This window comes from Narcine bancroftii, chromosome 9, assembly GCF_036971445.1.
Source record: "Narcine bancroftii isolate sNarBan1 chromosome 9, sNarBan1.hap1, whole genome shotgun sequence".
Lineage (NCBI taxonomy): Eukaryota > Metazoa > Chordata > Chondrichthyes > Torpediniformes > Narcinidae > Narcine > Narcine bancroftii.
The window spans coordinates 110,568,804-110,596,659 of record NC_091477.1 but is presented as its reverse complement, the minus strand read 5'-3'; the positions used below and the strand labels follow the sequence as shown (position 1 = coordinate 110,596,659).

At 41.0% G+C, this 27,856-nt stretch overlaps 1 protein-coding gene across 1 annotated transcript in view; it reads left to right on the top strand.

Moving 5' to 3' along the window:
* The window catches only part of LOC138743604 (collagen alpha-4(IV) chain-like), a 32,026-nt gene extending 6,517 nt beyond the window's left edge, over positions 1–25,509 (top strand). Inside the window, exons 4-9 of the mRNA XM_069899119.1 lie at positions 1,518–1,625; positions 4,547–4,681; positions 7,432–7,548; positions 9,582–9,770; positions 16,672–16,958; positions 18,874–25,509. Coding sequence (XP_069755220.1) covers positions 1,518–1,625; positions 4,547–4,681; positions 7,432–7,548; positions 9,582–9,770; positions 16,672–16,958; positions 18,874–19,134 — 1,097 coding nt within the window. The 3' untranslated portion in view covers positions 19,135–25,509. The remainder of the gene's footprint in view (positions 1–1,517; positions 1,626–4,546; positions 4,682–7,431; positions 7,549–9,581; positions 9,771–16,671; positions 16,959–18,873) is intronic.
* The last annotated feature ends 2,347 nt before the right edge of the window (positions 25,510–27,856 follow it).

Genomic DNA, 27,856 nt, shown 5'->3' with positions numbered 1-27,856 from the left:
TTACCATCTTGGAGGATCTTTCTTGGACCTATTATCGTGAAGAAAGCACGTCAGCCCTTCTACTTTCTCAGGAGTTTTCAGAGGTTTGGTGTGACGTCAGAAACCTTGGCAAACTTCTACAAGTGTGCTGAGTGGCTGTATCATGGCCTGGTACATGGGCATCAACACTTGTGAGTGGAAAGTCCTACAGAAGATAGTGGACACTGCCCAGTACATCACAGACAATTCTCTCCCTACCATCAAGAAAATCTACATGGAGTGCTGCCGACGGAGAGCAGCAGCAGCAAACACCGCCCAGGACAGGCTCTGTTCTCGCTGCTACCATCAGGAACGAGGTACAGGTGCCACAGGACTCATACCCTAGGTTCAGGGATAGTTGCTCCCCTCCAACAGGCTCCTAAATACTAAGCACAATCAAATATTTAAGGACTCTTACTTTACATATTATTTGTTGCTAATTTTTTTCCCCTATTTGCATAGTCAGATTACATTTTTCTTTGTTCACATTTCTCTCTTTGTGCACACATTTCTTCTCGAATACAGTTTACTGTTACCAAACAGTAGGAATTCTGCCTGGCCCTCAGGAAAAAACAGTCTCAGGGTTGTGTGATGTCATGTATGTACTCTGACAATAAATCTGAATTTTGAGTTAAGTCAGGTCATGCCAATTTGTGTCTGATCAGATCAAGGGTGGAAGAAAACACAAGCATGGGTCAGACTGACAGCTTGGACAGGAACAGGCCCTAATTTTATATCCAAGAAGACTTCTACTTCCAGAATTATCTTTCTGTATCCTCTGGAGACACCCTTGCAAGTTCTTGCTTTCACTGTCATGTGTATAAAATCCTGAAGTAATGCCTGCATTATTATTAATTCAACAGAATTAGATACCACCCTTCACGTAAATTTTTTTTCCCCAATAGAAAGAATTGATGGCAGCTGTGTTAGTTCATCAAACATATCACAAGAATTTCCTGCATTTCCTTGCATCAGTGTTTCAGTTGAATTCCCACTAGCTCCTCCCTCTCAGCAGAGCCAAATTCATTTCACTCCACACACACTTTATTTGTCAAAAGGAATGTACCCAAATGCATTCGAAGACTGACTCGCTCCTAATTCTTAATTTTGAGCATATCAATCATGTTCCTGCGATCTCTTATTAGAGATCCACAAGACACTGCAGAAGAATTAAATTTTCCATCTGGGCACTCTCCAGCCAGATGACATGAACATTGACTTTACTCCTTTCCACTAAAACTGCTCGCTGAGCTTCTCCAGTGTTTTGTGTTTTTACTTCAACTACCGTGTCTGCAGATCTCTGTGATTTACTAGAGGAAGGGTTCTGGCCTGAAATGTCGATAATTTTACTCCAACTTAGGCTGATGGACCTGTTGAGTTTCTACAGCAGATTGATCTTTAAAAACTACTCTAATAATGGCATTTTAAAAAAACACAAAGTTATTGCTGTTTATTTTCTGTTTCATAATGCCAATGTCAGTCTTTTATTTACTGCCCAGGTGTAAAGGGAGATCAGGGGTTTATTGGGTTCCCTGGACTCGATGGCCCACTGGGACTGCCAGGAGACAAAGGTGAACGAGGTTGTCCAGGTCCAAAGGGCCCTCCAGGTAGGCTTCTTCTCAGTCATTTTCTCAATTTGAGGAAATTGAATGGAATAGTCTCATTAAAATCAACAGACTCCTCGGATACCGTGTTTAATCTCTATCTGAGAAAGCAAGAAAAATTACAGGATAGACTAATGTTTATATTTACCAAGAAATGGTGTGAATTCTCACAGGAATTCTCCAAAGCCAGACATACTAAGAATATCCAATGGGTTCACAGAGCATAAAGGAACAGTGAAAGAAAAGGACAAATTTAATCAAGTTTTTTGAAGGTTAACAGGCCAGAGCTGCTGACATTGGATGTCAGCAAGAAATTTGATACGGTTGTGCATCAGGGTCGGTAGGGGGTGATGGGGGGGTGGGGGAACCTTCTCCCAACTGAGGTGCTTTGCCCCCCATGTGCTTATGGACATCACTTACTGTCAGACCCGCAATAAAAGCAGCGCTTTTGTCTTCTATGTTGGAGGGACGGGAGGACGTTAACATTTGTTTTCCAGGAACGTACTAGCCGCTCCCCCCCCCCCCCACCCCCCCACCAATTGAGTGAGTCTATAATTGTTGGACTGTGCCCCCATAAAACATGTTCTGGTGCCGACCCTGTTTTGCATGGTTTGCAACTCTAGAAGGTTATATTGCATAGGATCAGCCGCGTGCTTCTGGATAAGGTGTGTGAGCATGGGTGGCCATAGCTAATGAATCTAGACAGAGAGCAGATGTCGGATCTGACTAATGTATGCACATCAGCAATGGGTGAAACTTTGGGTCTTTGCATTAACTGTCTTTTGCTTTAATTCTACTGTGCTGCTCGTTGCTGCTGGATTTGGTGACCTCCGCAGGTGATGCAGGTAAGCCACCATGAGTGATTGAACAACAACTTAGAGTCTTACTATTCCTTTGGCACAGCAAGATATTCCACAGCACTTCACAGGAACGTGATCAAAAAGCTCACGCTAAATCAGGCAGTGAATATTATTTCAGGTTGGACAGAGTGGTATCAAGGATTTTATTAAATTCTTGAGAGGTTGAGGGGACGAGCAGTTTAGGACAGAATTTGAAGGCATGGTTGGCAGAGTGGTTAACACAACGCCTTTACAGCACTGGCAATCAGGTCCGAGCTTCGAATCCCACGCTCTCTATAAGGAGTTTGTACGTTCTCCCCGTGTCTGCGTGGGTTTTCCTTGGGGGCTCCAATTTCTTTCCACCGTTCAAACCCTAAGGGGTGTGTAGGTTAATTGGGTGTAAATTGGGCACCACAGTCTCATGGACTGAAATGGCCTGTTACCATGGTGTATGTTTAAATTCAAAACTGTAGACTAGACAGCTGAAGGCATGGCTACTAGAGCAATTATTAAAATTTGGAGGAGGGTTGGGAAGCTGGAGAAGAATATAGGAGGAGGAAGAGGTGAGCCCACAGAGGCATTTAGAAACCAAGGTTGACATATTGTGGCTCACTGGAATAGAGGGTTGATGGATCAGCGGGATGTGGTGTGAGTTGGATCAGAAGAACAATGGAATGAACAAAATCTTGAAGTAACAAAGACCAGTGGTGCATGAGCTGAGGCAAGATCCTATCTGGGCAGTTTCAGTGAGGTGAAATGAGGATGTAGCCTGAATCTCATCTTGATGTCAATGGGCCTGAAGGTTTCAAGCAGCCTGGTTCAGCTTATAACAGAGGCTGGAAGCAAAAAGGTGGAACGACTAGATAGGAAAGAAGTTTAATGCACACTTGTGCTGGAGAAACTCAGCAGGTCACGCAGCATCCATAGGAGGCAAAGATCGATTAACCTGAGCTCTTCATCAAGGTATGAGCAAAAAGCAAGAAGACATCTGAATAAAAATGGAGGAGGGTAGAGGGACAGGGGAGAGACACAGACCAACAGGTCATGGATGGATGTAAGTGAAGGGGCAGAAGAGAAAAAAATTGAGGTGATAGGGGTGGTGTAGCTATCTCAATGGAAAGGGAAGGTAGCTGGAGGAAAGGAGTCAGGGATAGGGAAGGAGTGAGAAATTGGTGGGGGGGGGGGGTCCTAACAGAGAGAAGTTGATGTTAATAGTTGCAGAGTGCCTGGACAGCTTTTTTTTTTCCAATTTGAAGGTGAATTCAGTTTGGAAATACATGAGGTCATGGACAGACATATCTGCATGGGAATGGCGTTTGGAATTGAAACGGTTGGCCACTGGGAGGTCCCCATTATTACAGCAGACAGTCTACATCCAGTCTCTCCAATGTAGAGAAGGCCACCATGGGAGCACCAGATGCAGTAGCAGATCCCCGCAGATTCACAAGTGAAGTGCTGCTTCACCTAGAAGGACTGTTTTGGGCCCCAAATGGTGGTGAGAGAGGAGGTGTGGGCATGTGTAGGATTTCCTGCGGTGACAGGGAGGATGATGGAATCAGAGGGAGTGGTCCCTGTAGAAAGCTGATGGAATCACATTGTAGGAGCAGACGTTGTGGAGGAGGATATGGATGGGAAAGCTGGTGGAGTGGAGGGTGAAGACGAGGGAAATTCTGCCTTGTTATGTCTAGGGTGAGGGGGCCAGGGCAGTGGAGGAAATGGTGGATGTGCTGAGTTCATTGTAGTAGGGGAAGCCACATTTTTTTGAAAGAGGACATTGTGGATGTTCTGGAATGGAAGACCTCATCCAGGGGGAAAATATGATGGGGACAAGGGAATTGAGAGAAAGGAATAGAATCCATATATGGTCAAGGTGTGAAGAGTTGCAGTTGAGTAAACTGTGTGAGTTGGTAGGTTTGTAGAAGATCTGTAGAAAGTTTGTCTCCCGAGATGGAGACAGAGATTGAGAAAAGGGAGAGTGTCACCAGAGATGGGCCAAGTGAATGTGAGGTAAAAGTTAACTGAAAAATGGATAAATATGATGAGCTCATCATGCGTAAACACATTTGTTTGTTGATTGATCCACAGGCCCCCCTGGTTCTGTAATATTTGTCGATAGTGTGAATGTGAGTGAATACAAAGGAGATCCAGGACCATCGGGACAGCCTGGCTCTCCTGGGAAACCGGGATTGATGGGCTATTCTGGTGCCCCAGGCCTGCCAGGTATGGAATGCTGTTTTAAAAAAGTATACTCTCTGTGGGAATTCCAGCAGGGGAATTAAGGAAACAAATCTTGGCATTAATTGAGCCAGGTATATTGATGGCAACACACAACAAGCAATAAAGCAACCATAAAGCTTTCCAAAAATAATGGCCCAAAATTACTCATGGGCTCTTAATCCTCACTGAGAGTATTTCTGGTTAATAACTCAACCAAACTTTGACAGTACAGTATTTTCTTGCTGTAATATTGATATGTTGACTAGATTTGTGCTTCAGTTTCTGCAGTGCATCTATATAACCAAATGTTGCCTGCTTGCTGAGATATTCTGGTGATGCAGTGGATATGGAAGATCTGAAATAACAGCCAAATCTTCTATTCCAATGCTACTGATAAAACAGGGGTTTGCACTGGTATCCCTTGCAGACATCCTGGTTTCTAGCAGAGTTGGTAGTAGGACCTTGCATTACCCCTCCCTCCCCCACCAGTGTATTTGTACTACACCAATATATTCTTTGTAGAATCTCCAGGGATTGTTTGACCTGGTGGCTTCCTAGGACTTGCCTGTCTGCTGAGACAAGTGTGTTAAATTTAAGCAAGCACAATTGTTCCATTCAAATGAATTGAAGACTCCAAAAAAACCCAAAATTTCCTCAACCGCATTGACATTTTTGAGAGCCCATAACCCTGTGAATGGAGTTTCATAGTCCATTTTGTAACTGCAATGAGCTATCTAGGCTGAGTTGGTCCTGTGCACCATTCTGTCATGAGGCAGGCACCCAATGGGAAACTGAATCCAGAGTCATGATGAAACAAATAGCATTCATTGCCTTCAGATTCCTGAATAATCAGTGGGGAAGAAGTTGTCCGTGTGTCACTGAGTGCCCGTCTTTAGGCTCCTGTACCTTTCTCCCCCGACAGTAACCAAGTGAAGAGGGCATGGCCTGGGTGGTGGTGGTCTTTGAGGATAGAGGCTGCTTTTTTGAGACACCACCTCTTGTAGATGTAGTCCTTTAAGTTGTCTGTATTGATGTGGTATGGCAGCATAATGGTTACTTTGCCAGACTAGCAGCTGGACTGACTTACCCTGACCCTAATCATTTATGCAGAGATTTGTTTTGAATCCCACCACAGCAGCTGGGATATTCAAATAATTGAATAAATCTGAGATTTAAAACCAATTGGTGACAATAAATATGAAACAGCTGGATTATGGTGATTCAAGGAAGGTAATTGGGCATTCTTCTCTGGTCTTGAGATGTGTAACTCCAGAACAACCATAGGAGCCATTAAGAGTGGACAATAAATGTCAGGTTTTCTAGTGACATCTGTATTCTATGAACAAGTGTATTTTTTTTTAAACCAAGTTGCAATACAGGCTAACAATCAGGATTTCTGCCCAAAGGGTTTTAAGATGTATTTTTAACATTGCCCATGGGCCTATATTTTCTGATTGCTGCATGCTATCTGTCAGCTAAATGTTCCCACATATTTTATTTGCATTTTAACAAAGCTTCCGGCTTCACTTGTCTTCCTGATTTACTTATAGCTTCAGCAGTCTTGTTGCAAGACACCTGCTTCTTCCAGAAACAGCTGTTCAATGCGCAACACACATCAAGCATACACCCTTGCACATGCGAACCCTCAGACACGTGCGGGGGCGCGCGCGCACACACACACACCCCCAGCTACCTGCCTCGTGCAGCTTCGGTGTGACTGCCTCTCATCTATGAGCTGAAGATCATACAGCTCCAATTCTGAAACACTGTCTGCAAGGAGCTGCAGCTCGATACACTTCATGCAAATGTAGCTATTTGGGGGGAGGGACAAGTTTCCCAGAATTCTCACGTCTTACAAGATGAGCACTCCACTAACTCTGTAGCCATTCTACCTTGGCACTAATGCAAGGTCAAAGAATGAAATCTCACCAGAGTCTTGCCTTCATCTCCATCTCTTTTTGCCAAAGTCTCCTGAGCCAAAACCTCAACTCACCACTCTAAATCTAGCCCACTCCCACAATGGCCACTCAGCTTGTACCTTTCACCTTAAACTGTTCCATTCTCTCACGAACTCCCATTCACTGGAAAAGAAACTAACCTGCATAGTACTTGGTGCATAATTATACACCATATACGTCAGTGCATAAGATGGTATTGAATCTTAAAAATATCACCCCAAAACCAAGGGTTGTCTTGTATGTCAAGTATAAAATCCAAAGCTTAACAGTGAAGTCTCAGCGCTCCCCTGCGGGATCCATCCGCCCAATCCGAATGCTGTTGGTTCTGTACAGGCTTTAAACGGCGGTGGTTTATTTTAAAATATGCTAATAAAATGTAATCCTTTACTGGGAAATTTGCTTTTAAAATATTGTGACAGCATCACTCCACTGGTCAGTGGTAAGTGCCAGTCTTGGGGCAGTCTTATACAGCGAGCATAGGTCAAAACCAACATTTTAAATGGGAATTCTGTGAGTCACCGGTACTTGTAAATGTTCTTACACTTGCATATGTACAAATCAGATCTTGCACATATTCGTTCTGCCTTTACACCTATGCACATATACTTACGCAAACATTTTCTTGTTCTTTAATTTTATTTAATTATATTATTTTTATTTTTAAGTTATTGCTAAATTCTGAGAATTACATCACAAAGTCAAAAAATGCAGATGTATTTATTACTTGCAATTTAATGACATTCAAACAAGCCTTGGACAAATGTGGAACGTTTTTTTTCCTCTCTGCATCTACAGGACCCAAAGGGGAAAAAGGCAAAGCTGGCCAACTGGGTCCGCAAGGCCCGATCGGTCCACCTGGACCTCCTGGAGATCCCGGCAAACCCGGGCAACGAGGAATCACTGGAGACCAAGGTGAGGAACAAAAATAGCAGCGAGTGTTTATTTGATCCAACAGAAAATATGGAATCATTTTATAAGGCTCACTGAGACCTTTCTTTTACCATTATGAATTTTCCACTGAGATCTTCAGGAATTTCCCCTTACAACAGAAAGAATTGTTCCCAATTGGAAGGAGTGGGTGGGAGGAGATAACATTGTACAGAAAAGCAAAAGTACAGGTCCTTTGGCCCACAATATCTGTGCTGAAAATGATGCCCGTAGTCAAGTAAATCACTGCTGTCTCACACATTATATGTATCCCTCTATTCCCTACATACCTAGAAGCCCATTAAATGCTACTATTTTTCATGGAACATTAAAACCCACAATGGTTTCTGAAATATTGATGTTCTTTTATCATATTCTCTTAAAACATTTTTTTTAATCAATTGGAAATGATGAAAACAAGACTGTATATTCCTAAAAATGTCCCTAATGGCTATAAAAAGTAAATTTCACTGACAGCTTGTCTCTATTTAGAATCACTGCTTGTGCCTTTGAGCTTGCAGCTGAATCAGAGCAGGTATTTGGTGGACTTGCTCTGGCAATTGTAAATAATCTCCATCCTGAGTTAGAATCTATAAAGAATGACGCAGCAGAATAAGGGTCCGACTCCATCCACAATTCTTCACGAGTTTGCTTTCAGGGATATCAGACAGTTGGTACAGGGTTTTGCCCCTATAAATGCACCAGTGATCCTGGTTCTAGGGACAGGCACATGTGAAGCAGGCATAGTGGTGCAACTCTTCGAGCTGCAGCCTCATAGTGCCAGTGACCAGGTTTCAACCTCGACGGGTCCTCTCTGTGTGGATCATCCACATGCTCATGCATCTCTTTTTGACTCTGTGCCTGTTCCAATGCATAAATTGCACATGTTCACATTCTGATCTGTTTCTCATTTGCAGTAACCGCATTTTTTTAAAAGGTCAGGTCAGGAACTACAGGTCAATGAAGAGTCCCTGATGGGACATCACTTCCATAAACACTTATCAACACCCATGCACGCATTCATTTTTCTGTATAGATCTTTTGCCTACAGATAGCACTGACAGACTGTAATACCTCCATGCTTTGGATGTATACAAGTTCACTATGGTCTGAAGATCAACACAATCATGAGTGTAATTGCACCACTCCACTGCATTATGGGGACCTCCTTAAAATGAGGAGGCAAAACTACTGTAACAGTTAAACACAATATAAGATGGGCACTAAATTACAAAATACTGGATAGGTTATAAGACAAATTTTTATCATAACATTCTCCATTTGAGGGTTTTCTAAAAAATATTATTTGAATACTTTTGTTTCCTAGCATTTTTAATGTATTTTAACATTTTGGTTGTGACTTTTAAGAATCCCTTTTATCTTCGTCGCTGCAGAAACTTTGACCATTTCTGCCCATGGATATTGTGTAAATTGCTGACTTTCCCCAGTATCTCATTGTTTGCTCAGGGAACGTGTCTAATATCTTGCAAGATAATTCCGTGCATTTATGCAGTGGGGATTTTGCTCCCCACATTGGCAGTGATGGGGGGGAGGGGGGGTGGGGAAGGAGTGCGGTCATGAAGATGCGCAGCAGAATTCTACTGGGTTCTATTTGCATACTCGTGAATGAGGCTGGAGCATGAAATAGATCAAAGACGTTGACTCAGCCCAACTCAAGAAATGATCGTTGGCAATTTAAAAAAATAGGTTTGAGACCAGCCCTCCCATTGCCATGGGTTCACAGTTCATGACAGTCCTGCTGTGTTTCCAGCAAACTGAGTAGTTGAATTGGGCTTAATCTCGTGTAATAGCTATGGTACAGCAATATTTTTAGTGTTCTAGTTTGTACAACAGCGAAAGAAGAGTAAACTCCTCAGGGATCAACTTCAATGCATTTTCAAAATCAAAACCAATATAACTGAGCCCAGGAAATGCATTACTATTTCTTCCCCTTTGAGTAGTTTGGGCATATGATGCAGCTGGCATTGATTTGTTAATATTTATGTTCTTTATTTTAGGCCCCCCCGGAGAACAAGGGCCACCAGGAAATCTGGGTCTTTGCCCTCCACTTCCTGGCGGGTTTCTGATTGTGGTGCACAGCCAATCAGAAAGGACACCCAAGTGTCCTCAAAACATGCCAAGCCTTTGGCATGGATACAGTTTGCTCTATTTGCAAGGCCAAGGGAAATCTCACAGTCTAGATCTTGGTATGTTGGATCCTTTTTCTACTTTCATCTCACCATGTTTTCAGTACAGTTCTGATTGATAATAAGTCACAATGCCTCGCCAACTTCATTAACGAGTTTGTTTTCTCCTGAGCATCTTTTTGTTTTGCAACCAGGTTAGCCTTTGATAAATCCTAGGACTACCCCTGAATAATCTTTGTTGCTCTGTTCACTTTCAATGTTGCCAGGTAACTTGGCATCCAGTTTTCAAAAATCCACAATTTTCACCTTTTGACTACTCAACGCTCCTGATATGTATAGCTGTAAAGCGGTCTGGGAAGTCCTGAGGTTAGGAGAGGTGCTACATAAACATAGGTCTTTCCCCTAGAAATGGAAGAAATGGCTTGACATTTAGTTGTAATGGCAGTCTGCCAGCATGTGTTGGAGACATAGATCTGTATCTCGACAGATTTCATTGGCAAGTCTGACTGCTTTCAAAGGAACCGATATGCATTTGTCATCGTTCAGAATAGAACTGCAATTTCTTCCAGTGCAAGTTCCAGAGTTGGGAAATGTTCAGCAAAGTGTACAAGTTATTCCATGTGTAGAGAAGACCTGTCTGCTGTCCATAGTCGTCACAAACCCCATGAGTCCAACTCCTTCCTCAGATTATTCACAATCTTAACATCCTCTTCAACCCTGAGCTGGACACCTGTCTCTAACCCCTATCTATCAGCATTCCTGCCTAATATCACCCATGTCCATTGGGAGCTCCCTTTGAAAAAGCCTGAAACATCAACTGCCTATTACTTCCAGTGGATTCTGCAACCTGCTGTGTTTTCCCAGCAACTTTGTGTACATCACCCGTGTGCATCCTATTTCATTCATGCCTTCAGACTTGATCATTCCTGACTGACCTTCAGCCCTATATCTTTCAATGCTCCAGTTCATCTAAATCTCCATTATCTGTAAATTGTCCCACACTAATTCCAGTCCTCCCTCTGTTCTTCTTGACTTGCTACTTCAATGCCTGACGTTTAAAACACACATTGCTGTCCTTCAACTACTTCACAGCCTTGTCCCTCTGTGCTTCTATAACCTCTTCACACCCTACCTCCATCACCGAGTAGCCTAAGTATAAATGATTTCAATTCAGTTCAACTTGCTTTTCATATTAAAAATGCCATGTCAAAAGTCAGCTTTTGAGATCCTATTCATTGTGAATGCAGTACCCTGTATCTGAAATGCTTGGGACCAGACATTTTTCAGAATAATGGAACTAAGCAGTACAATAGCATCAACAGAATATCTCTATTAGTGGTTTAACAGCAACAACAAACAACGGCAGGTTTTTTTTTTTGAGTGCTGACGTGACGCCACAAGTGGAAAATTCACATGAAATAATGCTTAATACTTGACAAAAAAATTGATCTCCACTTACAAGATAAATGCAGCATCGAACACGAGTAATTCTCCTCGATGGCCTTTTTCAAATGTTTCCTGCCTCATTTATAATGGTTTTGTCTTAGAAGTCTCTCTTTAATTTTATAAACGGACTCAATTTCTTGTTCTGTCATGAATCAACACTGCTGTAGACCTTCAATAAGTCCATCACACATTTTCACTATTGTCATCTATAGGCACTTTTCTGCAGTGTTAACTAAGTCATCTTCATTGCGACCACCTTGATTCAGAACAATTTCAGCTATTTCACCATCAGTCAGTGAATGAACAATTGGAGCCTCATTACCGATGTTTTAAAAAAACTTCAATATTCACTTCTTTCAGCTTACTGACAGACTCTGAACATTTTTGCATTTGTAAGGTCACACAACATTTTTTTCTCACCTGACACACTGAATCCTTCAAAATCACCATCTTGTACATCATCACCAAACATAGTTGCAGGCCAGAGATTGTGCCTGGCACGTACAACTGTCTCTTTAGTCACTGTGTACCAAGTGTTGGCAACAGCAAATACGGCATCCTTTATGCTAGAATCCTTTTGGAAACCCCCCACACCCAAGCCTCTGTTCACTCCTGAAAGTGTTTTTATATTCACTCTTCATTGATCTAAGGATACCTTGGTCACATGCCTGAATTAATGAAGGCACATTGGACGTGAACAATATAGATTGGACTAGCCAAATTAGTAAAAATACTGAGGAGGAGGAATTCCTTGAATGTTTACGGGACGGTTATCTAGACCAATATGTCGAGGAACCAACTCGGGAGCAGGCCATTTTAGATTGGGTATTATGCAATGATAAGGGGCTAATCAACAATCTTGTTGTACGAGGCCCTTTGGGTAGGAGCGATCACAATATGATCGAATTCTCACTCGACATGGAGAGTGATGAAATTAAAACCGAGATTAAGGTCCTGAATTTAAATAAAGGGAATTATGATGGTATGAGACGGGAGTTGAGTAAGATTGATTGGGTGGTGTTTATGGGGGAGTTGACTGTGGATAGACAATGGAAAGCATTCACAGATCTAATGGAGAAATTGCAAAAATCGTTTATACCTGTTTGGCATAAAAATAAACCAAAAAAAGGTGGCTCAACCGTGGATAACAAGGGAAATTAGAGACAGCATTAGGTCCAAAGAGAGAGCATATCAATTGGCCAAAAAAAGTACCACAACCGAAGACTGGGAGCAGTTCAAGATGCACCAAAGGAGGACAAAGGGATTAATCAAGAGAGCAAAAATAAATTACGAAAGTAAGCTTGCAGCAAATATAAAAACCGACTGCAAAAGCTTTTATAAATATGTCAAGAGGAAAAGATTGGTGAAATCCAGAGTAGGTTCTTTGCAGTCGGAATCAAGGGAATATATAATGGGGAATAAGGAAATGACAGACCAATTAAATTCTTACTTTAGTTCTGTTTTTACAAGAGAGGATACAAATAACCTCCCAAGGATGTTGGGAAACATAGAGACTAATGCAAGGGAGGAACTGAAAGAAATCAGTATCTCTAAGGACATGGTCTTGGGGAAATTGATGGGATTGAAGGCAGATAAATCCCAAGGGCCTGATAATCTACATCCTAGGGTACTTAAGGAAGTGGCCATTCAGATAGCAGATGCTTTAAGAATTATTTTCCAGAACTCGATAGACTCAGGATCAGTACCCATGGATTGGAGGGTAGCTAATGTTACCCCACTATTTAAAAATGGAGGTAGAGAAAAAGCGGGGAATTATAGGCCGGTGAGCCTTACATCAGTAGTGGGCAAAATGATGGAATCCATTATTAAGGATGTAATAGCGGAGCATATGATTAGCAGAGAAGGGATCGGACAGAGTCAACATGGATTTACAAAAGGTAAATCGTGCTTGACAAATCTATTGGAATTCTTTGAGATGGTGACAGGTAAAATAGATGGGGGAGAGCCAGTGGATGTGGTGTACCTGGACTTCCACAAGGCCTTCGATAAGGTCCCGCATAAACAACTGGCTTCCAAAATCAAGGCTCATGGGATTGGGGGCAAAGAAGTGATGTGGATTGAGAACTGGCTGGCAGGTAGAAGACAGAGAGTTGGGATAAATGGCTCGTTTTCTGAGTGGCAGGCGGTGACCAGTGGGGTGCCACAGGGATCTGTACTGGGACCCCAGCTGTAAACAATTTACATTAATGATCTGGATGAGGGGATTGGATGTAATATCTCCAAATTTGCAGATGACACGAAGCTAGGAGGGGTTGTGTGCACTGAAGAGGGGGTTAGGAAGCTCCAGTGTGATTTGGATAAATTGAGGGACTGGGCAGATACATGGCAAATGCACTACATTGTGGATAAATGTGAGGTTATCCACTTTGGTAATACAAACCGGAGGGCAGATTACTATTTGAATGGCAATAGATTAAGAGATGGGGAAGTGCAGAGAGACCTAGGGGTACTTGTACACCAGTCTCTGAAGGCGAGCATGCAGGTACAGCAGGCGATTAAGAGGGCAAATGGTATGTTGGCCTTCATATCAAGAGGGTTTGAGTATAGGAACAAGGATACCTTACTGCAGCTGTACAGGGCCTTGGTGAGACCCCACCTGGAGTATTGTGTGCAGTTTTGGTTACCTTATCTAAGGAAGGATGTTCTTGCAATGGAGGGAGTGCAGAGGCGATTCACCAGGCTGATACCTGGAATGGCAGGAATGACTTATGAGGAAAGATTGCGCAAATTGGGATTGTACTCGCTGGAGTTTAGAATATTGAGAGGGGATCTCATAGAGACATAAAATTCTGGCAGGACTGGACAGAATGGATGCAGATGGGATGTTTCCAAGGATGGGAAAATCCAGAACCCGGGGCCATGGTTTGAGGATAATAGGCAAACCATTTAGGACCGAGATGAGGAGGAATTTCTTTACCCAGAGGGTGGTGAATCTGTGGAATTCATTGCCACAGAGGGCAGTAGAGGCAGGTTCATTAAATATATTTAAGAGGGAATTAGATCTATTTCTTCAGTATAAGGGTATTAAAGGTTACGGAGAGAAGGCGAGGACGGGGTACTGAACTTTAAGATCAGCCATGATCTCGTTGAATGGCGGAGCAGGCTCGAAGGGTCGAATGACCTACTCCTGCTCCTCTCTTCTATGTTTCTTTGAGATTTTCAGTTGGATGATGAGCAGAACAGTGGTCGAGGAAGTTTTAAAAATTTGCTGTCGTCATCCAGTCCAGCTTCCCTGCAGTGAGCACAACCTGCTGGCACAAAATGTTTGTTAAACCAATCAGAAAAGATATCCCTCGTGACCCGTGCCTTTTTGCTTGCACCAGAGCTCCGCGTGGGCAAATCAGGTGGTGAATTTTTTTTTTGTCAACTTGTGATGTCATTGTCAGCCCTAAAAAAAAGTTTGGTTTTTGGATTTTTTCAGTTTTCAGAATTTCGGATATGGGGTACTTGACCTGTATAGGGAATTCTAGCTTGAAAGTTCACAAAATGGATTATAACTACAATAATGTTTAATTTGTGCATTGCCTCTTATTCATATGTCTTAAACAATAGACAATAGGAGCTGGAGTAGGCCATTTGGCCCGTTGGGCCAGCACCACCATTTTAGATCATGGCTGATCATTACCATCAGTACCCCTTTCCAGCCTTATCCCCATAACCCTTAACTCCGTCACCCACAAGTCTTATCCAACTCTCTTTTGAACATAGTCAGCGAATCCGCCTCCACCACCCTCTGTGGCAGAGCATTCCACAGATTCACACTTCTCTGGGTAAAAAAATGCTTTCTCATCTCCGTCCTAAAGGGCCTACCCTGTATTCTTAAACTATGCCCTCTAGTCCTCATCTCCATCATCATTGGGAACAAGTAATCAGACTTCACCTTGTCTATCCCCCTGATGATTTTGTATACCTCAATCATGTCCCCCCTCATCCTTCTAAACTCCAATGGATACAAGTATATGACAACCCTGCCATCCCTGGAACTAACCTTATAAATCTGCGCTGCACACCCTCTATAGCTAGTATGTCCTTCCTCAAGTTTGGAGACCAGAACTGGACCCAATACTCCAGGTGGGGTCTCACCAGGGCCCTGTATAACTGCAGAAGGGGGTCTCTGTTCCTATACTCCAATCCCCTCTTTATGAAAGCCAACATTCCATTTGCCTTCTTCACAGCTTTCTGAACCTGCATGCTAGCCTTCAGTGACCGGTGAACAAGTACACCCAGATCCATTTGCACTTCCCCACTCCCTAGCTTGTCTCCATTTAAATAATACTAATGTAATCTCCACTAAATAATAATGGAATTCCATAGCCACAAAACTCACTCGGTTGCCCACCTCCAATACCTAGTATTGCACATATCTGAACAGTGGCAGCACTGGTCTGCATTAGAAACCAATCTCAGATACTGCATTCCCTCCAATTTCTCCCTCATTCTCCTAAATCTTTCAACTGAATACTCATCACTAGGGATCAAGAACTCTCATGCCTTGTCTAGTTGCTAGGTCTGAGCGCAGACAGGTGGTCTAGTATGGAGCACATCGCAACTAAATCCCACTCTACCAATAGACTGGTTGGGACCATCTGGAGATAGAATCTAGAGATGCATGCAGATCTCGCTGTAGTCACCAGTGGCTTCAAATTAATAGTATTAAATAAAGCTTGCATCAGTAATGGTGACCATAAATCCATTAGATGGTTATAAAAGGCCAAATTGGCTCATTGGTGTTCCAAAAAAAATGGGAGCTGCCTGAGTTGCCGTTATCATTCCACTAGTAGTTGCCCTCTGAAATGACCCACCAAGCCATTTGGTTTGAGAGAATAAGGTTATTATGGAATAAATGCCTGTCACTGCTAGTAATCTTTACATTCTGTGAATGAACTTGAAATAAACCTTCTGCTTGCTGCCCTGGAACAGCCAACAAAAAGTACGCAGATGGGGAAGGGCTGGGATTCAATCCAGGATCTAGTTTTGAAGTTTATGATTTTGAATTAATATTAAAATATGCAATATTATTACTTGGGGAACAGGGTGTCATTTTGGAAAACCTTGTTACTTACAATCAAAATGGTTGTGTGTGCTCCGCTTAGAATGTAGTTCTCAGCTTACCAATATATTTAGGCGGCTACAATCCTGTAAAAGAGGGTACCCTTTACCGGCTATAGCCAGGGCTGAGTGTTTGTGTGTGACAAAAGATGTATCAAGTAGCACATCTGTGTTTGATCGGCCAGAGTGAGAGTATGCAAGATTGACAGGCTATATCCAACAATGTGTGACTGATGGACTCGACAGAGGAATGTGTCTGCTTCTATCCTTCATACGAGTGACAGTGTATACCCAGGTGTATTTGGTTATAAAAAGAAACCTATTTGGTTTTGTGTTTGCACAGCAACTAATTTTAATGACCTTTTCTTTGTTATTTAATATTACTTTTGACACTTTTATCAGATAGTTATTGATAACTACTACTGCAATCTTGCTGTTCTCCCAGGTCTAGCTGGCTCTTGTCTGCCATTGTTCAGTACTGTGCCATTTGCATATTGCAGTATTGATGAAGTTTGCCACTATGCTACTAGAAACGACAAATCCTATTGGCTGTCAACCAGTGCACCTATCCCCATGATGCCACTCTCTGAACATGAGATAGAACCTCACATAAGCAGGTGCTCTGTCTGTGAGGCATCTTCTGTCGCAGCGGCTGTACATAGTCAAGATCAGGCTATTCCTCCTTGCCCTTCAGGATGGATCAGCCTTTGGATTGGATATTCTTTCTTGATGGTAAGCTGCATTTTTAATAAGTCATACATGGGTTTCATGATAATGTAATCTAAATGGAACTGTCATGTATGTTGAGCAAAAAAATGATAAAAATCTAGTCTCATAGGTTCATTTGCACTCTGACATTTTTAGCTTGCATAACCAAGGCCTTGTAAGGTAAGCTGCTTAATTGCTTTTTGATACTGGAAAAATAACTTCTTTGATCTCAAATTTATCACCGTGCATTATTCAATTCAGATATGTGTGGTTATGCACTTTGGAAGGTCAAATTTGAAGGCTGAATAGGTGATTGACAGTAGGATTCTTAGTAGCATAGAGGAACAGAGAGATTTTGGAGGTCACAAGCTACATTTTAAGGAGTTGGTGGAGATTTGGCATGTTATCAGAATGCAACTGGATGGTTGCATCACAGCCTGGTTTGGTAAGTACCCAGGATGCAGAAGATTTCAAATATAGCCTGGTCTATCACAGGCTCTGACCTCCCATCCATTGTAGACATCTATGTGAGGTGGTACCTCAAGATGACAGCCAATATCATAAAGGATCCCCATCACCCTGGTCACAACCTGTGCTACCTTCATACAGAAGGTGCAAAACAAGTTCCTCTAGATTCAAGAACAGTTTATTTCCAATAAATATCAGACTCTTGAATCTCCCCTTGACACACTAGTCAATCGCAATTGCACTAGTGCAAGTCACTTTTTTGTGTTAGGATTACTGTGAATATTTATTATTTATCTTATGTATTTGTTGTCTCTTTCAACCTGATTAGTTTACTATTATAGTTTTTATAAGTACATGTTCAGCTGCAGCAGGCAAGAATTTCAGCCACATGTAACTGTATACTGTGTATGACAATAAACTCATCATTATAACTAAGAGATGTATACTGTGTATGACAATAAACTCATCATTATAACTAAGAGATGCAAAGAAATGCATAGACTGTTGCAATGAAAAAAGTCCTTATTAATCTACTTTAGCTAAAAGTTGATTGGCTACTGGAAGGAAATCTACATATTTTTCCTATTCATTAATGTGAAGATTCCAATGTGTAATGTTGGTCAGGAAAAAGAAAATTCTAAAAGCTTTATAAATTTGTTTGGGATCAATATTTTTGTGGAATAATTATATATGGTACTGTAAGTTAGATTTCATTGAACAGGAACTAAATATAATGATTGTCAACATAATAAGTAATTCTAGGTACAATTGCTCGTATATAAATAAAAGCACACATCGCGTTTCGAACAAACGGATTTCAGATATTGACTGGGCAATCTTTTAGTTTTTAACATTTAGTAAGTGATTGATGTATTCACCAAAACAATATACTTTACCAAGAAGCTGGGTCATAGATCTTCGACATGAAAGGAACTGATCTGCCAGCTTCGCCGAGACATCAGAAGAGGAGAAATTTCAGTAACTGGATATCTCATTTTTAAAAACATTTTTTTCAGCAAAGTTTTGAGTTCATGTGGGAGGGAGATCACATTTTACTTGATTGAGATGACAAAGAAATACTGCAGATTCATCCAAATGCTTAATTCCTAATCTGTGCAGGTTGTCTTTGCCCCAGATTGCTTTCCCCTGTTGACAGTGCACAATGAAAGATTCTGAATTGACTCAGCAAATCAGGCAGTATATGTCGAAAAAAAACCGAATCCAAGTTTCGGGCTGAGACCCGGACACAAAAGATCTAGGACATGAAATGTTAACAGTTCCTCCCTTCAAAGAAGCTGCCTTACCTTTCAAGGTTTTCCAATATATGTTTTTATTTCAGATTTCATACATTTGAAGATGTTTTTTAATGAAAGCAACAGACTCTAAATAAATTTCTTGCTTACCTTAATGATCTTGAGATACGGCATAAAAGTTTAACTTTTTATAATGTGTCTCATGTTTGTCCTTTTAGCACACTGGAGCGGGTGCAGAAGGAGGGGGCCAATCTCTGACATCACCTGGGAGTTGCCTGGAGGAGTTCCGGTTAGCACCATTCATCGAGTGCCAAGGAGCTCGTGGCACCTGTCACTACTTTACTGATAAATACAGCTCCTGGCTGACAACTGTGGATCCAAACCAGCAGTTTGGACTTCGTGCCCCTTCGGAAACTTGGAAGACGGAGCAATTACAAAGACAAAGAGTAGGCAGGTGTCAAGTTTGTTTGAAAAACTAGTCATTTCAACTACATTGGAATTCAACAAGAAAACAGCAAAAAAAAATTTAACCAAAAAGGAAGACAACAATTCAAGCATAATGTTTAATGGTGTTTATTTAATTACTTTTTCAGTTCACCTTCAACTACAGCTGATTAGAAATGTAGGTCAGGAGAATGTAAGTTTACCCTGGCACTCGCATGTTTATGATAATCAATACATTAAAACATAGAATTAGTGGAGATTACATTTTGTATGAAATGTACAGCTGCATATTGACATCAGTGCAATTTAACTTATGGATATGTAAAATTATTTTTTTAAATGAGAGTTATTTTAGCCAACTGGTCAAGCAGGTATTTGTGAAATTAGAATGATTATATCTACAGAATATTCACAATCTGGGCTTTTGAACATGGTCTTTCAAAAATCATTATAATTATATCACAATTGAAATCGATACATGTTAGAGCAAGAAACAAGGGCGTCAGCAATCTGAACCCTAGAGCACAACAGGTTCTGATGCTCTGACTGAACCACTGCCTTCTTAAGTTATTTCTGGGTAGATATAATAGCACTCTTGGCAAGTGTGGTGCAGACCTGAAGAGTTTGGTCTCAAATAGAGCATTTTAAAGGATGGAAGTTGAAGGAGCTACAAAGTGGTTCTCAACCTTTTTCTTTCCATTCACCTACCACTTTAAGTATTCCCTATGCCATAGGTGCTCTGGGATTAGTAAGAGATTGCTTAAAGTAGTATGTGGGTGGGAAAACAAGTTTGAAAACCATTGTTTTAATCATACCTAGTTGATGAAAGCAACAGACTAAACAAATTGCTTGCTTACCTTAAATGTTCGTATTCTGCAGTGAGACGTGGTATAGAAGTTTAACTTTTTATAATGTGTCTGATGTTTGTCCCTTTAGCACACTGGAGCGGTTAAGTGCACAGTTTCATAACTCCAAAGGAAATGGACCAATGACAATTTTTCTCAAGCAAAATATTTTAGTAGCAATTGGGTCTAGAGGAGTAGTTATCAACCTTCCCTTCCTACTCACATCCCACCTTAAGCAATCCCTAACTAATCACAGAGCACCAATGGCAAAGGGATTACTTAAAGTGGTATATGAGTGGAAAGAAAAAGGTTGAGAACCACCGAGCTCCAAGTTGTTGGCTGCTTAAGAGAAGTGTTGCAATGGGTTCAACCTGACATGAAAGGCACCATAATTTGATGCATTTTTTTGGGAACGCTACTGGGAAGAATAAACATGCTGCTATCAGGAAGTTGTGGCTGGAAGTGGCCAATGAAGTAACAGCCACCTTGTATAGGTATTCATCTACATTAGCCTTCCTCTCCAGCCCTTGGTTCAACAAACTCCTAAAAGATTTTTTATTGTCATGTAATAAAGGAGAAAATGTAGTATTAGATGAAATTTGCTTTTGGTAATTTGCAGAGTTACCATTAGTATTGCCAGACTCCTGTTCAAGTAAGAGAGAGCATAAAAGTCTTTTGAGTGTCTGTGGATTTGTCTCTAGTGCTCCCACAGCCTCCTGTTCTGATTGGGAAGCTTTCAGTGCCCAAGGCCCTTCTGGAGGCCTTCTTGCTTTCAGCACCCTCTCAAATCCCAGTTCCGATGCATGATTCCCATGAGCCAGTCTCCAGCAGCTTGCAGCCTGTGTGGATCCTTTGACCTCAAGTCGCCAACAACCTGCATGGGTCCTTCAGCTGCTGAGCCCTTGCTGGTTGGCTGCCGTGGTCAACTTCTAAAAGCATCTCTCATATTTCTGCACTTTTTTCCACATCCGCCTATCTATGAACAGTGATCACATTCTTTCTTCTGTGATCTATTCATTTCATGCTTGCCATCAAGACCAAGTGCTTCACTCTTGGGTGAATTCTGGCCATGACATCCTATGTCACGCTGATCCCCTGATACAGGAGAGTACAGAATGACAGGGAGAGGAGGAGGACCTGGAGATTACCTTTATGTAAGCATTCAGATAGAAAGATCAAGACAACACAGCAAACTCATGACAGAACCTGCAACAACTAAGTGAATTTCAGCAGCGTGAAATATGTCCTTAAGCTTCAATATTATTATATAATTACCTTGTAATTAATTAATACCTTTTCTCTCTGCCTGGACTTCCTCTCTATAGCAGTCATTGAATCTTCTAGATCATCCTCCTAAGTGGACCAGGTTCCTTCTGCTAGGTGATGGACTTTAGTTTACCATGGTCCAGTGTAGAAATTCCAACTTACTGCACCAAAGCATGGAGTGCCATTGGATTACTTGCAGTTCACAGGTATGCACAAGCCAACGGTGGTAACAATTATACCAGTGGGGATTCCCAGGGTTTGTTGATGAAAGAATAATTATAGAGGACAATAGAATATCAGTGAAATTAGAACTGGTGATCCACACTGATGATCATTGAGCTTGTACCTCTACATCCTGTATTGTGGACGGTGCCTACTGCATCCCTAGTCCTCTTGCTATTGAGGTTTTCTCAAAACTGCTGCTCGTCAACAATAGTCCAATGTCTGGTGGACTTTGCCCACTGTGAAAAGACAGTTCTGACTCTGAAGTGCACAACTTAGCCTCTCAATCCAAATATTTGCATCAAATCCTTTCCCATTGGAAAGTGAAAAAACAACTGCTGTGAGTTCTGCAATAACAATGCCCTGCTGGAAAATTTGAGGCCCATGAACTGCTAGCTTCAGGAAATATGGAAAATCCATGGATGGCATGCCTTGGTATAAGTAAATTCTGCTGAAAATATTACTAGAATTGCCCTCATTTAAATATTCCAGGGGTGGCCAACCTTTTAATTTAGACATACAGCATGGTAAAAAGCCATTTTGGCTGACGGGTCCGTCCGTACCGGTGGGGGGGGGGGGGGGTGGTTTAGGTTAATTGAGTGGCACAGACTCGTGGGCCGAAATGGCCTTTTACCATGATGTATGTCTAAATTAAAAACTAAAAGGTTAGCCACCCTGTCCATCTTTCTAGAGAGAGTTAAGATGACATACTGAAGCATGTAGTTAAAATCCAAAAGGCAATTTTTCAGCTTCAGTGATTTCAGTCTTCACAAACTCAAACGTAACTGTTAAAGTTCCCATATAAAATCTGTGAAATGTTTCTGTAAACACATCATGTTAATGAAAAGGATTCACAAGGAACTATTGTGACTGTATCATTGTGTAAATGATAAACATTCCAAACACTAAAATTACACACTCTGCCATCTTAAAGGTTATCAGCTAATGTTATTTTATTTTTCTTTACCTGTTGTCACTTAAGGTGCTGTAAATGTGAATAGGTTTGACTTCCACCATCTTTAAGACGCCAACTAAGTGACAGTTATGTGTTACCAGGATATTTATTTGGGCAGAATACATTTTGTACATGACTTCATTCATAACACCAACTAGTGTGGTCAGGCTTGGTTATTTGTATGTACATGGGCTGGATTATACTGCATCTAACACTTCCTACTCATTACCTTCTGCCAATTACCAGTAGAACAAGTGGATGAAAAATCAGCAGGAGGGATTGAGAGCAGACAGTGAATTATTTGGTTCATTTAATTACTTCTCTACTAGGGTATTTGGCGCACGTTCAAGACCTTTCACAGAGGAATACAATTCTATCAAAACGTACAGGATTTTTTTTGGGCTGTCTTTATTTGAGACATACTGGCATGTGAAACGTACCAAATGTTTTCTACCAAGGGCACGGAAAATACTTTGATTTCATTTTCATTATGGTGCTGTGTTAATTCAAAACATGCATTAGCTGCAATGGACACAAAATGATGAACAGCCCATTCAGGAATATTGTATCTATTTTAAAGTTAAATTTTATTTATAGCACACAAGAAGCCAAATTTTGGCCATTTAAACCAGTGCTGCCCAATTACACCCAAGTTAACCTACATCCCTGAACATATTGAAGGGTGGGACATGGGGAGAACGTACAAATTCCTTACAGTCAGCACCGGCTTTGAACCCAGGTCATTTGCGCTGTAATAGTGAAATGCTAACCATACAGCTCAAGTGGTTCAAATTTGAAAGTGGGTCAGAAACCAGGATAATAATTATATTGCCTGGTTCTTCTATTGGGAAATTTTATTTTAAGTCACCAAAAGTTAACAATCAGAGATGTTTCAAGTCGATGATATCATCAAATTAATGTGGTGTATATATATATATATATATATATATATATGTATATAGTACCATGGAAAAGAAGAGTAAACCTTTAAACAAAACAAAGATATCTTCCTGCAACATCCTGGGTTGTGTACTATAGATGTTAATACAAGATTAAACTGACTTGTTGTCACAGTAGAATAGCCTCCATAAAAATCTATTTCAATCAGACTCCAATGGATGAGATATTAAAAAATTTCTCCCCCTGCCATTCAAAGTTCTGGGTGAATGGACACCTTCAATCAGTGAAATACAAGTCTGCATATGCTGTGATTTTGTAGTAAAAAACAGAAATGCTGGAGGAACTCGGCAGATCTCGCAGCGTCCAAAGGACGTAAAGAGATATAACCAACATTTCGGGCCTAAGTGAAATGTAGGCAGGGGTCTGAATTAAAAGAAAGGGCAGGGGAAGGAGTACAGACTAACAGACAAAAGGGTTTATGGAGAGGAGGCCAAGAGAGAGAAAAGATGAGAATTGATTGGGGGAGAGGGAGGGGGGTTGGCTCTTTAAATGCAGAGCTGGGGAAAGGGAAGAGAGAGCTATAGGAAAGGAGGCATGGAAAGATGGTGGGGGTGGCTAACTGAAACCGGAGAAGTTGATGTTAATGCCATCTGTTTGGAAGGTGCTTAGTCAGAATACGAGGTGTTGTTCCTCCAATTTGCAAATGGTTTCAGTCTGGCATTGCATGAGACCTTGGGCATGTATGTTGGCAAGGGAATGGAGTGGAAATGGGTGACCACTGGGAGATGCAAACTATTGCGTTGAACAGAGCTGAGGTGCTCAACGAAGCGATCTTCCAGTGCCCAATATCCTTTACTCTAGCTCGGCCTCTCTTTTGTCTCCTTCACTCCAGCTCTGTATTCACAGAGCCAAACCCCAACCCCTCCCCCCCCCGAATCAATTCTCACCTTTCTGTCTGTTGGTCTGAACTCCTCCGCCTGTCCTTTTTAATTTGATACTTGTCTACTTTTCACTCATACTTTGAAGAAGGGCTCAGGCTTGTAACTTCAGTTATACATCTTTACCTTCTGTGGATGTTGTGAGACCTCCTGAGTTCCTCCAATCCAGCACACATTGCAGAGGGATCTATTGCACAAAGTATCCCTGTCCGTCAGAAGGAAATAGTAAACAAACACATTTTATATCATATGATTAGTATCATTTCAGATTTTCTAGCTTTAAACTTGCAATATCAAAAACAATACATCTTTCTGCTGTAATTTTTCATTTAAATATTAAATAGCAGTTCATTGAACTTGCATATAATCAAAAGATATTCAATAAATAACACTCGCTCTGTATAAATGCAGAAGACTGGTAACTATTCAGATATTCAATACAGATAGTCTCCGCGTTACGAATGAGATCCCTTCCTACGTCTGTCTTTAAGTCAAATTTGTAGATAAGTCGGAATAGATACATATGGTTCTTATTTAGCATCAGTTAGTCAAATGTGTGTCTTCATGCAGTCAGTTCAGACATTATGCAGTGATGATCTCACTGCCCACAGCCCTATGTCGGTCCCCACACTGATCCCTACTTACAAATAAAAAGTTTACAGGTACATGTACTGTAAAATAAAATTTTAAAGAAACAGTTTTAAAATAGTTTACATAGAAAAAAAATCATGATTAAAAATTAACACTCACTCTTGTTCCGTCTTAGTCTTGCATACCAGAAGGTGCATGTGTGAATCAGGGGCACAGTTTGTTTGTAAATATGAGTTGTCCATAAGTTGGACAATTCTAATCTGTATCCATTTGCCAAAGGACCAACCAATTAACTTTAGATTTCACAATTAAACCACCTAATAGAAATACAAAATCATAATATTTCACAGTTGGAAAGGATTTTGAAACAATTCCATTGTGGCCATGAGGAATGATTTATTTAATCTGTGGCAGATAATTGTCATTTCATCTACTTAATCCAGTGCATGGATAGGAAATGCACTTTTTGGAAAGAATATACTTTTCCTAATATGAAGAGGCATATTGAAAAGAATTCTCCTCTAAATGCTCTATAAATGCATCATTGTGTGGAATACAAAGACTGGATTAGTCATGGTATTACTTTATAACGTGGGTTAAATTGTGAAAAACAGGTGTGGATAATGTGCTTGGGATCCGAAACATGAGCAGTTGTCTGAGCAATTATTTAATAAAATTATACTTTGTTAACAAGCTTTCTTCATCTTTCAGTCTCAATGTGGTCATTCAAATTCTGTGATATTGTTGACTTGAATATTTTGTGTTGCCCTCAACAAACAAGAAAATTCTGACAACTTTAGCCCATATTTGACAACGTAATCGATTCCTCTGCAACAATTTGCTCCTGTAAAAAATTGGTCTTTGTATTTTTGAATCTTGTATCATAACAACTCTGGGGTATCAAGGCAGTCACTGCCACTGGCATAAATAACACATTAAAATAATTAACCTGCCACTGTGTAGATGAACTCTGAATCTGAGCAAACATGCTACAGTTTTCAACTGAGATGAACCTCCACAGAATCAGATTCCTTTGACTAGCCCAGTCAAAGTGAACCAACACTTCTCCACCCATGCAATTTTAGTCTCTTAATATCTACTTTGTGTACCCAATTAGTTTAATACACATTATCTATAAACCCTTGAGATACTGATTATTCGAAGTCTGATTTTTTAAAAACCCCTTAGAAACATTAACGAAGCATCATCCTGCAGAACGTAGGGGTGCATTGCACTGAAAATTATATAGTCGTGGACTTGGAGAGCGATATTGCATTGAAACAGGCTCTTCAGTAGATTGCGTCCTTAATAGCCAACAACCACCCATTTACACTTCTCAATTACTTCTTTTATTCTCTCATCAACTCCCCCCAGATTCCACCTTTCACCAACACAGTAGTGGCAATTTACAATGGCCAATTAGCACACCAACCCCCATGTCTTTGGGACATAGGAGGTAACTGGAGAACCTGGAGGAAATCCATGCAGTCACAGGGAGTACATGCAAACCACTGAGATGCAGCGGCGCCACTAGATTCAGTCTCCAAGGACCTAGAAGCTTTAACAACTGGTGTAAAATTCTGACAGCCATAACATCCTGAGTAAAAACTAATTATACCAAGCAACTTGTGCAGCATGCACTGACGCAGTTCTTTTTGCTACTTTCCACTTCACTTACCAGGATTTTATTGCCCTTGAGAAAGCATTTCCTGCTACTACCAGTTAATCTTATATTTTCATGGGAAGCTATTGACTTACCAATCTCACGGTTTTGATGGTTACAAGGGAACCTGAAATTGGGACAGAAGAACTTAGAAAATAACAAGAATCAAAATTAACAATGGAGATATTTGTAATCATTCAATCATATTCCTATTCAACAATTAGTAGTGGAGTGATCACTACTCCAGACCAAGTTCTACTAAATTGCAGTTTCTATCTCTAATCGCTTAGTCATTTGCAAGAGCCAGAAATACCATCCACAATTGAGGGGACAGCACTCTATCCAGAACAGATGTGTTACCATTCTGATGGATGGTATTGAGGTCAAATGCACAATACCTATTTGCTGAGGCTGGAATCTGAGCCATACACTCTGCTGAAGAAGTTCAGTGGGTCAAGCAGCATCTGCAGGAGAAAAAGAATGGTCCACATTTTGGGCCTGAAACCTTTCCAGTAATGAAGACATGCTCAAGGTTTTTCAAATTTTAATCACTTTTTCATTCTTCCCACGTTCCCATCAATTTTCCCCAGGTTCTCGCACTCCTCTGCACACTGGGGAAAATACACAGAAGGCAAGTAACCTACCGACTCACATGTCTTTGGGACAAGGGAAGAGATTGGGGCATCCAGAGAAAGCCCATGCTGTCATAGAGAGAACGTGCAGCATCAGAGGTCAGGATTGAACCGAGGTCACAAGATGCTCCACTCGCTGCATCATTGTGCCGTCACTCTCCATATACCTTGCCCATAAAGCGAGATCCAGCCAAAGCCATCAGTTAAACTTGTTGAAGCACACTATTCATCAACTCTACCAAATATTTGGAAATGTGGCCATTTCTTTCCACTTTTTAAAAAAAAATACAAAGATAGTCCATATCATGTAAATTATAAATAGTTAATGAATATAACATTAGGCCATAGCCAATAATCATGGCAAACATTATGATAATTTCATGTTATTTAATTATATTGTTTAACTACGGAATTTTATTTTTAAAAAATTTACATATACAGCACGGTAACAGGCCATTTCAGCCCACGTGTCCATGCCACCCAATTGACCTATACCCATAGTACATTTCGAACAGTTGGAGGAAACTGAGCCCCTTGGGAAAACCCATGCAGACACAGGAACAACAAACAAACTCCTTCCAGACAGCACAGGATTCGAACCCCAGTCCCATTGTTCTGGTGCTGTAAAAGTATCGCTACGCCACCCATAATCAAATCAGCATGGCTAATATTACTCTATGTAACCAAAATTTGAGACACACCAGTGGCTCTCAACCTTTTTCTTTCCACTCACATACCATCTTAG